Source organism: Agelaius tricolor, unplaced genomic scaffold (genome assembly GCF_023055355.1).
Source record: "Agelaius tricolor isolate 1412-34295 unplaced genomic scaffold, bAgeTri1.0.p SCAF_8, whole genome shotgun sequence".
Taxonomy (NCBI): Eukaryota; Metazoa; Chordata; class Aves; order Passeriformes; family Icteridae; genus Agelaius; species Agelaius tricolor.
This window is the reverse complement of record NW_027269268.1, coordinates 32,410,913-32,425,763: the sequence shown is the minus strand read 5'-3', so window position 1 is coordinate 32,425,763 and position 14,851 is coordinate 32,410,913. Positions and strand designations below refer to the sequence as shown.

Here is a 14,851-nt window from a genome sequence, read left to right as displayed (position 1 = left end):
GATTGTGGGAATGAAGTCAAGGGAAGACAAATATAAATCACGTTTCCACTAGAAAGTACCACTGTGGTAGTAGGAAACTAAAACAGTACTTCTAGAAGTTAAGAGACAGTTCATTAAATAGTTCTATTTTCAGTTCACATTTGCAACTTGCAGAGCTATAGAGTGTATGAGATTTTGATTTTATCCTTATCAAAACATGAGAAAATATTCACCATCCTCTAATAAACACTGGCAAACTGTGCTTTAGAAAAGTCTGCCACATAGATTGGTGACTAATATGATTTGTATTCCATCTCTTAAAACAAAATTGTTTTTATCAAGTAACATCCTTTTAAATTCCCTTGTGCTGCCTAACATGTGCCCCTGGTAAAGTAGAAATGCATCTTAGATCACTTAGGAGGAAACAATGTTTCTTCACATTTTCTCATTGAAGCATGCTTGAATCATGTCTTGTGCATGTAATTATGTGTTTACATTGCTGGCATTCCAAACAATGTCCTGCAACCTGGTGGAGTCTGAGACCTGCTGTCATGTCTTCCACTTGGCCCAGCAGGGGAGCATCCCTTTTCACAGTGAGGCATAAATACACTCTCTTGATCCTCAGTCATAGAGTTCCTTCTGCTCTGGATCAGAGGACAGCCTTAGCCTTTCCTTAAAGTTAGTAATTTTTTTTTTCCTTTAAAGGTGCTCTTAACCATCATACCATGTGCTTTTCTTTCTATTAAATGTAAAATATAGATTTCAATATCTCTTCACCCCCCGAAATGAAAGCAAGCAGCATTACAGATTTTAATGGTTTTGTTTATCGTAGTTTCACATAATTTCTGTTTTCAGTAGACCAGGAGTCTCCTGGAAGCTATTCTTCTGCTTTCACTGATGTGGGACGATGTACTCCAAGGGAGAGAAGAGGAACTACAGACAAAGAGGTAGTGAAACAACAATAAATAACACAGCAATATCCATATGGAAAATTGGAAACATATTTGAGACAAGATTTGTCTTGGTTTTAAGACTATATAATGATGCAGACCAAAGGAACAGCATCTTCCTTTTTCATTAAGGAGATTGGTATTTCAAGAAGTTAAAATAATATCAGGCTTTGTAAGATAAGCTGCATTCTTTTGTTCCTTATTAAATAGAAATGGACATAAATTCACTAGTTATTGATCAGCTCTGTCAAAACTGATTGGAGTGTGTGTTTGGAATAGAGAAAAATAACAGACTTGACTGGGGAAAGGCTGTTCAGAAACCCGAAGTATTACACAAAGAAACTACCTTGGTAGTTTCAAAACTGATACAAAATATCTATATTTCACTGTTATTTTTGTTTGGAAAGCAAACCACTGCTGTCAGTGGATTAGACAAAACCAGTTATCCTAAGAGGAGTCTCTAACATCTGTAGCAGTTGGTGATTATGGTTAGGTACTGATTGCTTTTATGTTTTGGAAGAGTAAATGGAAGCAGGCCACCAGAAAATGGAAGTGTACCACCTTTAAAGTAACACAAAGCATCACTGAAAAGTACATATTGAAAAATAACGTATATTATTCTGTATCTTAAGAATGCTTATAGGTCTAGAACTATAAATGCTCTCCAAACAACATAAAAGATTACTATATTTTAATTGCTAATAGATAAGATTTTAGTCTGGGCTATACACCTTGATAAATGGTGGTATGGTTAGAACTGAATTCAGAACCATTTATACCCCACTGACTTGCTTATATTTCTGCAATTTGATTAAAAGTCTGCTTTTTTAAAAAAAAGATTTCTCATTACAAAATACAGTCTAAAGAAGTTCCATAGCCATATTGTTCCATAGGAGTTCCATAGTTCCATAGGAGCCATATTGTATGTTTCTTTTAAAGAATCCTGTGACATGGAAAATCATCTTTCAATTTGAAAATACATAAAATACTTAAATTACAAGACATTTTTAAGATCGTTTTAAAAAGTTTAAAAATGTTAAAGAGAAAAGGCATGTCTATTTCCAGTATGTTTTGTACATTTCAAAGTATTTTGTATTTAAACAGCTCCACTGTTCTTTTCATATCCACTTTTTCTGTTATTTGCTTTAAGAGTTACAATACCAGCTGTACCAAAATCAGGAAAGACTGCATAGGGCTTAGTTACAGTTGATGTGAATCATATGTTGATATGAATATCCCCTCCTGTCTAAGAGACTGTTTTTAATAAGAGCAAGGAACAGAAAAATGCTTTTAAATTTAGGCTATCTTATTTGAAGAAGATCTGTAATAAAAATTGTATTAGTACGGCAAAATTCAAATTGACAGGATCCGTATAATAACTTCAGGGGCTTTTTATTATATTGAAGACAATTCTGTAGGTGTGCTAGATTTGCTAGTCTTAAAATGACAAGAAGAGAGAGAACCAAGTCAAGAACAGCTGGCCTGGAATAAAGCTAAAATGTAAAATTTACAAGTGTCCCTTTTTATTCCTGTCATAAAAAGATGTGCACCTTTACATCATGACAAATAGTATCTCTCAGAATAGCATAATCAGCTCATTCTAGTCACTAGGACGTCCTAGAGAGGAATTTATTAGAATGGGGTGATCTTATCTGTGCAAGTACTTGCAGAGCAAGACTAAATCACTTCAACAAATGCCCTCATGTGGTTCTGCTTTTCACTTCCTCTGAAGTATCTGGTGCTGGCTACTTGTCAGATGCAGACAGTCCTATTGAGCTTACATGTACTTGGTGACAGAACTTGATAAATGTATGAAAGAAATGTTATCATGTGATTGCCTGTGATAGCAAGAGAGCTGCACAGATGACCCAGATCACCTCCAGTCCTGTGCTTTCTTAAAACTATGAATGTAATTATAGAAATTAAAAATATTCCAACCATTTCCAGCTGTCAGAGAATACGTGTATATATAAATATATATATATAAATGTCATGCATCATTGCAATTGAAATTAGCCTACAGATAACAAGTTTACATTAAAGGCACCTAAAATACTACAGAATATTAAGTATGTGTATTTATGTTGTACCTAGAGATCTAGTTGCCTACAAGTCACATTGACATAAGTGACTTTTTTATTTACTTTGGTACTTCTCTTAAACATCAAGTTGCACAGTAGTCTGCATTAAAATTTAGCTATTTCTGGTTTTAGAACACTAAGTCCCAAACACCTAACTACCTTAAAAAAAAGATGTATATTTTATTGCCTATTTCTTCAAGAACCACTGTAAAGCTCATCCTTTTCTTTTTGGATCTTGGTCACCATTTAAAAATTGAAACACATTTATCATACAGTAATACTACCTGAATGTATTAATCACTTCACCTGTTTTTCAGAAACTGCCAGCTAGAGCTGTATATGACTTTAAAGCTCAGACTTCTAAGTAAGTACTAGACTTTTGTTCATTCAAGAATTCATAATTCAAGCAAACTCTTTCTACCACTTAAGTGGTGTTCGAGCCAGTTTCAACAGTGGATGCCATGGGCATGAGGACCCTGCTTGCTGCCACAGTAGTCCCTGCACTTGCAAACTGTGTGAGAAGTTACTTTGTAAAAAAATTATCTTAAATTATTATATTCTCCATTGTATCTGTTTGAACACATGAATAGCTGTGCATCTTCCACCTTCTAGAGCACAGGTTGTGAAGGCTCTTGGTTGTGAATTACATTTAGGTGACAGAGGGTAAATTGCTAAAACCAGAGTCATAGATAATGAGTTTATCAAAAGTCTGTATAATGCTTCAGCCTCTTCCTGTCTGTCTCAACACACACAGGCTTTCTGCAGGATGTAACGTGCCACATACCAACACAAAAAGCAGTGGTCCATAGCAAAATATTGGGAACCACTAATTTAGGATATGAGACAAAGTAGAATGTCTACAATTAAGTTCTGCTGTTGTTCTAATGATTCAAGACATTTAAACAGTCTTTAGATATGACCAAACATTGACAGTAGAATTACATTAGCTGTGTCAGGACAAAAGTCACAACTGAAATTACCGGAGCAGCACATTAGCTCTTGAAAAACCAAATGGATGATACTGCAAAGATCTCCCAAGCCAGGATCTGAAAATATTCTTAATGATGTTAAAGTCCCTTTTTTGGTATCCAACATTTAACAACCCACTGTCTCTGATATTGAGAAATGGTGAGAACATAATCCTGTGTCCTTCATGCTTCTGAATAGATGTTATGAAAGAAAAAATGTGTAGAGCAGAAGCACACCAAGCTTTATGCTGCAGAAAGGTAGTGATAAGCCATGAAGATCATCATACTTGCATGCACACATCATACTAAGTTCTCTGGTGGTAACCAGCAATGCCTCCTTGAAATCACAATGTAAGACAGGCCTTTGTAACCTATAGATACTTCATGGGGATTCACAATGCAAGTCATTTGATTTTATATGTTATGATCAACTGATAAATGTACCATAGCTGTGACACTTTTTCTTCAAATGTTTAGTTGTTACATTCTGTTTAAGTTCCAAACTGTAAAGATCTCAGGAACCATGCAGGGAGAAGAGTTAAATGTAAAGCTATAAACATCTGATATAAATAAATTTGTTACAGAGAGCTGTCCTTTAAGAAAGGAGATACTGTCTATATCCTCAGGAAAATTGATCAAAACTGGTATGAGGGTGAGCACCATGGAAGAGTTGGAATATTCCCAATTTCTTATGTTGAGGTTTGTTCTTTGTTTTAATTCTTTTAATTAATTTGGGTAATAGGTCCACAAACCACATGAGAATGATGAAAATCCGGTGTTTTTTTTTTCCTTAGAAACTTTCTCCCCCAGAAAAAGCACAGCCTGCCAGGCCACCTCCCCCTGCACAGATTGGAGAGATTGGAGAAGCTGTTGCCAAATATAATTTCAGTGCAGACACAAATGTGGAGTTATCACTTAGAAAGGTACAGTTGAGAACTATCTTCCATCAAAATACCATTATAATGTCTCCTGCTACACAGAATCAATATATAGGTAAATACTGCTCTTTGTACACTCTGCATTCTAGATTTGCAATGCACAAAGCAGTGCCATGGTAGGAAACACTAACATAATAGCTTGTTGCCTTGCAGTCTGTCTCAGCTACCTGAAAATACTGTAAATGTGTTTTGCCTTTAATTTGGACTGTGGCAGAGTAGCATATGCAATCAGCTGCTAACTGCCCAGATAAATTTTGAGTTTTCACTTCAATTATCTATTCCTTTTTTAAATTATTTCTGGCTGTCACAATTATCATAGTAAGGATTTTAATGCAGAATAAATAGAAAATTACACAAGATAAAAGATACCAAAAAAAGCCTCAGAGATATTTTTGTGAATGTAAATATTTTACTTAATAACAGCTCTTTGTTTATAATGTTCTATTATCTTTCCTATGCATATCCTATTGGCTATACTGAATTGCACATGAACAAAATAACTGTTTAATTTTTGAAGTTTGTTAGACATTGAAATATTAATACTGTAGAAAAACTTTATTATTGCAGACATTAAATGCTTAGTTGTAAGCAGTGGTTACTTCTCATCCACTGGGAAGTTCTGCCCCTTACTTTTTTTTTTCTTTTAAGAATTAGAGTTCATAGAAGCTTTTCAGTGGTTTGTTTTTCTTTTAAGCAAAAAAGTAAGGATAGAGATGTTTGTTGCTGACCTACAGCCTAATCCAGCACTACTGAAAATAATGGATTTTTTTTATTAATTGGAAATTTGTAAAAGTCAGAGAGGTCTAAAAAAACCCCAGGAAGTGGAACTTAGAGAAGTCAGAGGTTGGGGATAATTGGGGGTCTTATTTCTTTCTAAAATTAGCTTTTGTGTTTATTGAGGTGATCATAATCTTAATGGCCCAGTTTTGGTTTGTTTAGAAAGCTGATTTGCATTGGTTTTCCTTTGTTCCATCTCACTAAGGACAATTGTAGTGAACTCCACACATCAGCTACAGAAACAAAATTGAAGAAACCCAAAAGAATGCAAAACTAATAGGCAAGGATTTGTTTCAGAAAGACATGGTGAAAAGAACATCATGCAAACCAAAGAAGGGTCTAGCACGTAAAGTACAAGCTTTGAATATAAGGTTGATGTTTCCCATTTCAATTTCTACAGTCCCTAAAAACAGTGAGGTTCTGCCTATTTTACATAGGAAAAACACTTATTTCTCTCATATTTTCAACAGACTGACATATTTTAGTTTTCTACCTTCACTTACTCGAATTGCTACTGATGACAAAGCACTTGCACGGATTTCACTGTTGAACTTTTATCACTCTTAAGAAAAAATGGGCATATCAGTCAATGCATACTATGGTTGGGGCATTAGCTAGTGGTTTGGCCAACAATTAAAACAGGTTATGTTCCAAAGAAAAGTGTTAATGTTAATCTCCCAAGCAAGAGGAAAGGACTAGATGAGATTCCCCTCCAGTAAAAGAACAGCATTTATTGTCTATGCCTAACCCCTCCTTTTACTGGGATGATAGTTTTATATATGGCTGTTATCAACGGGAGGAAAAAATGGGAAAATGGAGATGATGCTCAAGACTGATCAGAAGCAGCACTGTAGGGAAGATAATATTATGTGTTAAAATAATAGTTGTTATGTACAAAATTAACTTTCAATGTATGTGCCGATAACTCATTTTCATAATGCATTTCAGGGAGACAGAGTAATTCTTCTTAAGCGAGTTGATCAAAACTGGTATGAAGGTAAAATACCAGGAACCAACAAACAAGGCATCTTCCCTGTCTCCTATGTAGAAGTCATCAAAAAGAATCCATCAAAAGGTGTAGATGACTATCCTGACCCTCCAATACCCCAAAGCTATTCTAGTGACAGAATACATCATTTAAGTTCAACTAAGGTAAGGATTTTCTGATGTTAGCTGCCACCCCTAGAGTGGGTTTAGGAGGACTTGTAATGTTTTGTTAACATTATACATAACTTGGGATTAAGTACACAACATTTTCTTTCTCGCACAGGTAGAATTGCATTACTATGTTGTTAGTAAATAATTTTTAATAGACAAGTGTGTCATATTCTGCCAGGATTTATGCTCTGTTCTTAATTGGCTATTACATTATTTTTAGTAGAGACAGGTGAAATTTGGGCAGAAAAGTCAAGTCAACAGAGAAAAATTTATTTGGGAATCTTAGCAAGAATTTGAGCATTAAGGGTATGTCTAGAAGATTTCTAATAGTATACAATCTGAAGGCATTCCCATAACACAGCTGTCCTAAAAGCCTACGGTTCCATAAGCATGCAGGACACAGCTTGCCAAGACCAGTTCTGTACCTTTAAAGCAAAGGAGAACAGCCAGTGATTCTGTACCAAAACCTTTCTCCTTTTACCATTCACAGTCTATGAGGAGGCTAGAATGTTGGTACATTCCTTGGAGGGGTACAAACTGACAGTATTGTTTCATTTAGGAGTGAGATGATTGTCATCACATTGTCAATGAACTTGAATGCAGACCTTTATGCTTGTATATTTTTCACACCAGATGCATATCATAGGTTCCAAATTGTTCTCCTTCCTAGTCTAGATAACCACCACAAACCATACTACAGGATGCTGCAGAAAGATTCCTGTGTTCTGGTTTATCATTCACTTGTGAGGCTTTGCACTCACCTGTGTGGGGAACATAACATTTTTGGCAGTGATCAAAACTAAGGAAGTTTCTGCATACAAACTAAGAATTAACTTGCTATCAATTACTTTGAACATTCAAGATGGAAACTTTTCTAGATCTTCCTCTTTACCTTTGCTGTTTATCTCTTCAGCGTGGGCAGTGAGTTTTGTGTGTAATTATAAACTTCTTTGTCCTGCTATTAATTCATGTTTTATTTGGGTTTATCCTCTTTTCTACTTCTATCTACTTCCATACTTGGTGATCATCCACATGCTTCAACTTTGAAATAAGTTCCACATTTACTAACTACTTTGGGGTTGTAAAAAGCTATCCAAAGATGTCATTTATAGGCAACAGTAGCCCCTGAAAATATTTCTTAGTAATAAGTATCAGTTAGTTTGGGACAGTTGCTAGAACAGGTCTTGTCTGGTTTTTCAGAATGTGTCACAACAGAGAACTAGATCCTATTTCTTCTATTCCCACAAAACTGCTTAAGTAACATCAAATTCTGTAGCTGCCAACTGAGGTATTAATAAGCCAGGGCTCCTTATTGTTACAGGACTCCAGAGGGTCCTGAAGGCAAGTCAAGACTATGAGGCAGCTTAAGTGCTCCCTATTCCAGAGATGCCTCTCCCTGTTTTCTATGGAGCAGGCTTCTCTCTAAGGTATCCTGCCAAAGCTCCGTAGCTCTTGTTGAGCACAGGTGATGCTTCACAGCATTTACATCCATATTACAAAAGTATCCTGCTGCTATTATTAAGTTAGTTTTTACTAAATTAGTTCATGAGGGAAGGAAACTAGTAGAAGCCTTCTTTTTAACATAGGATACTTCTTCAACAATCAGGTTTAAAAAAAAAATCAAAACCACCTTCCACTGAGACTCTTAAACAGACATCTTTTTTCTGGATTCTGCTGTATTCAGAAATGGCAATACCATGAAGAAGACATGTTGTTCCTGGCTACCTGGAAGAATTTCATCAGTCCTGAAGGTGTTCTAGAGTTTACCACACTTTCTGATACCACTTTCCCTACTCCTTTGGAGATTTTTACCACATATCCCTCCTTGTTGCTAGAACAATTGTACTAAACTTCTCTGACCTAATGGCAGTAAGATAAATAAGCAATACAAGTTGTGAGCAAGTTTTGCTCTCTGTAACTTGGCCTAATCCATCTATATCTTTAGATATAGATATATAGTGCAGCTTATAGCCATGGGAAAGTAAAAATGGTGAAATCTCCTCAGCAGTATTATTGACCTTAAAACCACAGGTTAGGGACCCTTGCTTAAGAGGAATGATGAGGGAAAGAGACTGAGTATTTCTGTAACAGCTTAGCTCTGTTTAGCAGACTGCATTGTATCAGTCTATACTGTTTACTTTGGTACAGAAGACTGACTCTGTAACAAAGGTTTGTCTAACTATAATATAAAGCTGTTTGCCTCAAGAAAACTCAAGCAGAAGGTAAGTAAACTAACCTCCCTATTCTGCAACATTATTGTAGACTTCTGAATTTTTTTTTCTCTACTACATTAATAATTAAAGTGTGTAGTAGTCCAGATAACTTAGAGGTGTACATCTAATTATTTTGGATAGTTGTAACGATGAGATCAAAATATTTTTTGCTCAAGTTTAATTTTGAGGATTTATAGTAATAAAAATGCATTTTCAGTATTTACTGAAGCAATGGATATCTACTGATGCTGTGTACGTATGACTCACCAGTCTCTCGTTCTTAGAAAAGGACGTTTCTTTTACCAGAAGGATACTTCAATCAATATTGTGCAATGGTACTCAAAGCATACTCTTGTGTACTGTGCTGTCACTATTTCAAAAGCATTGTTGACTGCCTATGTCCAGTTTGAACTGAATGTACCTTTCACAAATGTTGACATAATTTTGAACTAATGGGGTTAATTTTGAAAAAAAATTCATTCTGAATTCTCAAATTCATTCATTCTGAGCAGCAGCTCATGCCTTAATAAAAGTATGCAATGTATTAAAGATGTTTCTTAAACATTTACTCAGAAGTACTAAGAAAAAATAGAAGTATTAACATTTTAATAATTAGAAATTACCTCGGTTGTTGTACTTAGAAAGAAGTATTTAATAATACCTGAAGTGTACTTCTGAAAATTCTATTCTCAAAATAAGAGTAATGGTTTGGGAAAAATTCATTATTACTGTTATTAATTGTATGATTTAATAACCTGTGACAGGCTCACTAACAGAGCACCATGAGTAACATAACTTCAGCAGATCAAATGCAGTTGCCTTCATGAATGTAATGATTCAGATCTGTCTTCATGTTTGACATTTATGCCCTAAGCCAGAACCTGATAGTTTCATGTTTCAAATGTCTTTCCTGCTGTTCTGATTCATATAGTAGTGATTTCAGACACCCATGGTCACTGAAATTGTACCCTGTAATCCAGATGATGGCACAGACATTTTTATTTTCCAGTTTACTCATATCCTAATTCTCTGTCATGCTTATCTATTTCAATTCCCATGTTTTTCTTATTTTTGAAGTTGCCTTCCCAAGCACTGAGCCCACTTTCCAGACAACTTCCGTCATCTTGGTCACACATTGATCAAAAGAGTCTCCAGGTTGACTGTAGTGACTTGTTCTCAAGGACTGTTGGGTTCTCAAGACCTTCAGGCATGTGCAGCTTAACTTCTCCATCAGTTCCAGACAGTTTTCTTTGTGACTTAGAAGAACTCAATTCTTTGGCATTAGCAACCTCCCAGACTGTAGCAATCCCCCCAGGTAATAGCATTCACCATGTTAAGGATGGTCACTTTATGCCAAATACAGAGGTGTTTCTCAGCTCTCCTACAGATCTCCCTCTGTCCTCTCTTGTATCTCCCTCTGTCACATCTTCAGCCAGCTCATCTCATGACATAACATATAAGCATGTCAGCAACAATACCAAATCAGGAAAAGATAAAGACTTAGAAAGCATAATTGATCCTTTAATTATTGAAGTACCTAGAGATTTGTCAGATGCTACAAGAGAAGGTGAACACGGTGCTATGCATAACATCCCTTTGCCATATGAAGAAGGTTCCTTGTCCAGTGTGCTAGCTGCTGAAAACGAAGAGGAAATCTGTACTGCAGACCTGTCACTTAATAAAGGGGATCAGTCAGAATCTCAAGAATCAGATTTCTCTGGAGAAGCACAAGACACAACAGAAGAACTGACTAGACTGTACATAGAGGAGGATCTGGTACATGACAATTTAGAATTCCCAATAGCAAGTGGAGAAGATTCTATGGATTGTTATGAAGGATATACTTCACCAGATATTTTTAAGGTATTTTAATTTCTGACAACCCTGACTTCTGTGTTCAGATAACTTAGTGTAATTGTTCTCTGCCTTGTATCTACACGTTTGTATTGTGCACAGGCACACTTTTATATAATTGCATTTGATAAAACTGAGCTCTGAGCAAGCTGATTTAAGAAGAAAGGTGTCCCTGCCCATGGAAGGGAGGTTGGAATTAGATGATCTTTAAGATCCCTTCCCACCCAAACCATTCTATGATTCTGTGATTAAAAATTGTCAGCGTTAGGGGGCAGTCCCTTCTCAGAAGCAGGCATATGCACTATTGTAAATTCTATGATGTATCAATTGTCCTTTCCCTCCTGCCCTTGCTCTTTGCGAGTTTCTGATGTGAAAAGCCAGTGAACCATTTCCCTCCCCAGCCCATTGCGTGCTGCCCCTTTTGAGAGACAGGCCCCAGCAAGCAAATGCTGTCAGCAGCCTCCAGAGGAGGGACATGTGCCTGCTGCAGAGACTCTGCGGTTTGTGCTTGGCATGTGTCAGCTCACAGCTGATGTATTTATAGCAGGCTCTGTTACAAGGATCTGACTAACAGTAACAGATCAGATTATGTTTGGCAGTTACACAAATGCTTCCTCCCCAAGCCCTCCCTGTTCCTCTTTGGGACCCTACATCACTGAGCTATCCCAAGTGTGTGCTGCCCATTAAATGCCACAATGTAACTATACAGTTTGTGTGGTTCCCAGGCATAGCTCTTTTTTCTGTTCAGCACTTACTTCAACAGACTATTCAGGTAGTTGCTTTCACTGACAGCATGCATGTCAGGTGCTTAGGACAATATGTTTTAGACCAAATGTTAAACTATCTAATTACATTTTGCCCTTTAATTACATTCTACCCTTAAATGACCTGAAAAACAAAAAAGAAAAACTTAAGAATAGAGGTGAAATCCATGGCCACAAATGGCATCGTTTTAATGCTTTCTGAGGCAAGAGATGTCTTCCAGAAAAGTAGATGACTAATAATAAGATTAGCGTGAGATTTGTGATTGTTGAGGTTAGTTACATGCCCCCTTACTGAGCATTTGACATCCTTCAGCTGATTTTGGAACACAGTTTTATAGCAGAGCTACTTTTCATATTTCTTAAACATTTAAGCCAGCTCTGCTTTCTGCTGGAACATCAAGAGACTGATCCTCTTTTCCATCTTTCCTCTAATCTTCCATTTCCCTCTGCCAAGGCACCTACTTCCCACTCCGTTCCTACAATATCCCTGTCTACTGCTTCCCTCTCAGCTCCTCTCCTCTCTAAACCCTTACATCAGCAGGAGAAAGACTCACTACAGTTAAAGGTAACTGCACCCCTTGAATATGGATTGTTGTAAAGCTTCGTGTCTATTAAATAACTGCAAGGCTAACACTGAGTTTGATCTTCTCAGATGTACTGCTTTCTCTACTAATATTAAATAACATAAGAAATGGAGGATTGATAGGCCTTTTTCAAGTGAAACACAAGGTAAAGCTATAACCATTGTGATACAGTTCAATAGTTTAAGGAGATAGCAATGATAGGAAAGCAGAAAGCCTTCTACTCAATTTCAGGTTCATACTAAGACAGCAGTGTAACTGAGTTACTTGAATGAAACAGAACTGTATTCAACTATGCAGAAACTAGATAACATTTGTGTTCCTGTTTTCAATTTCAATCCAAAGCCTGGGAGAAAAGTCATAAATTTCACAGGAAAGCACCACTGCTGAGGGTCATGTTCTAAATACCAATTCTGTTTGTCAAGGACTTGACAAAGATTATTCCCTCTTCAGGACTACATTTTGTGTCAGCATTGAAGCTCTGTGGCAGAAAAATGAAAACTTGCTCTAGAAAGACAAAGTTAATTTGCAGTGCTAACTTCCAGAAAATTTGTCTGCTCATGAATAGGAGAAAAAGTAACGTAAAGAGAAACTATCCTAGAAAAGTGATCATTCCATCATTACATCTATGTCATAAATGCCCTCCTTTTTTTTTCTTTTCTTAAGATCTACCCCATTTTACAATGTGCATTCACAGAAAAAACAGACATAATGGACTTAAAGAAGTCTTAAGATCAACAAATCTGTTGAAAAATCAGGGTTTTTTTCTGAAGCAGGGAAGAGACATAAGGCTTCTTTCCAGGGCATGAATCTGTCATGAGCTTAGGTTTGCTCCATCTCAAAGAAGAGTAAAATAGAGTGCTGCTCTTGTGTCTGCAGCTTTTAATAATGTAGCAGTTGGTAGAGTGCTTTTGGTGCTTTTGCTTAGCCTAACCAGAAAAATTAAGAACATTCCTCATCTACACTGAAATTCTTTTTGGTGACCTGTATATTCCTTGCCCTTATTTGAGCAAGGTGTGTTAATCCAAGCTGAAAATACATAGAAAGAATATATGTTCTTGAAACGGTATACGCATACTTCAGTAACTTTTGTTAATTTAAAAATACATATGTACACACACACGCACACACACATATATATATATATATATATATTTGCTATGTGGCTTAAAACTAAATGGAATACAAGGAGCTATGGGTGGGAAGTGTCACTTTGCATTTTGTTGGTGGGAGGGATGTGTCCTCCAAAAAAAGAAGTCTGAAGACACATCATAAGGAGAAATGCTGACATTTTTCTGCCTCCTTGGCCTCTCTTGGTATCTTTTTTTGCTGTTCTTATTCACCCCTCTCCTAAGAGGGGGATGTTTGTTTTTTTTGTTTAGTCACATTCTACTGACAGTCAGAAATACCTAAGAAAAGGTTTCCAATATAGCACTCTGCTCTCCTCACATTCCCCCCAGCTCACTCCTGCCCATGAGATTTCACATGGGCTGCACACACACTCCTTAATAACTGAATTCTGACAAACATGAAGCTGATTTGTAGGGATGCTAACAAAATGAGGATACTTCCATGAAGTACTTTCCACCAAGTATTTACTTGCTTTCTAAATGCAAATCCAGGGGGTGTGTTCTGTTTAACAGCAAGGAATTACATTCACCATTGGTATTTCTAAGGTAGCATTTCTGCTCTATGCTGTTGAGCTTTTCTGTGTTATTATCTGAGCTACTTCAGGGGGTACACATGCAATAACTGTTCCAATTGCATATGCTATACACGATTCATCTTATAATTGTAACATGTAAGGGCATGTACCAGAGCAGGAAACCCTTGGGAAAAAAAGATACAGTGGTAGCAATGAAAATACTGTGTACTAACAGTACTCCTCCTACCTGTAACAATTGCTTTTTGTTATCAGGAAAAGCATGTCTGACTTGCATGTAGGAATGAAGCAACAAAAATCCCATGGTGCTTCATTCTTAAACTCTCGCTTGACAAAGTTTTTGTGGTTCTTCTAGGCTAATTTAAAGAGGGAGCTATTTGTTATGGGTAAACCTCCTCGTAGCCCAGTGATGACTAAGAGATCCTGCAGCTCACCTGTCAGAGGTCACAGCTATTCACACAGGGTATGGTACTGGATGCCCAGTGTGCAATAACAGCTTTTCCATGGACAAGGAGCTCAGTGTCTAGTCTTTCAGTATTTTGCTTTTATCCAAGTGTCTCAATACTATCAGTATGCTGTGTTTTCTTCCTGTTGTGCTTCTGTGCTATGACTGAGTAAAGGCAACAGGTCTGTGTGTGCCTGAACTTTTTATATAAATCCACTAGTGTATTGCATCTCTGCAGTACTGCATGGTATTTCCAGTGCTACAAGGTGTTTATATTTAGTTATTTATAGTTAGTCTAGTTCTATTAAAATTACTTGTCTCTTTCAAAGTATTTTTAGTTTATTAAAATTACAGCTTCTAACAGAAAAAAAATTATTCTCTATTTCATATATACAGGCTTTTGCATGTATACAGGCTGAATTTTTTGGTTTGAATCCACATCCTTCTTTTCAAAATGTTTTGCTCCTGCTACATTTTTTT

General features: G+C 36.5%; 2 protein-coding genes across 24 annotated transcripts in view; both read left to right on the top strand.

Moving 5' to 3' along the window:
* The window catches only part of SORBS2 (sorbin and SH3 domain containing 2), a 145,230-nt gene that overhangs the window by 121,626 nt on the left and 8,753 nt on the right, over positions 1–14,851 (top strand). For 10 of the 23 annotated variants that reach the window (XM_071432228.1, XM_071432236.1, XM_071432230.1 and 7 more), the window contains 6 exons: positions 835–926; positions 3,328–3,374; positions 4,563–4,677; positions 4,773–4,901; positions 6,642–6,845; positions 14,282–14,389. In XM_071432228.1, the coding sequence (XP_071288329.1) occupies positions 835–926; positions 3,328–3,374; positions 4,563–4,677; positions 4,773–4,901; positions 6,642–6,845; positions 14,282–14,389 (695 nt within the window). The remainder of the gene's footprint in view (positions 1–834; positions 927–3,327; positions 3,375–4,562; positions 4,678–4,772; positions 4,902–6,641; positions 6,846–14,281; positions 14,390–14,851) is intronic. The other 13 variants (XM_071432238.1, XM_071432245.1, XM_071432241.1 and 10 more) reach the window with 3 other exon arrangements.
* On the top strand, positions 6,852–14,273 carry LOC139592403 (uncharacterized). The gene is made up of 2 exons (XM_071432246.1): positions 6,852–10,927; positions 12,137–14,273. Exons 1-2 carry the CDS (start codon positions 10,121–10,123, stop codon positions 12,278–12,280), a joined length of 951 nt encoding a protein of 316 aa, XP_071288347.1. The 5' UTR covers positions 6,852–10,120; the 3' UTR covers positions 12,281–14,273.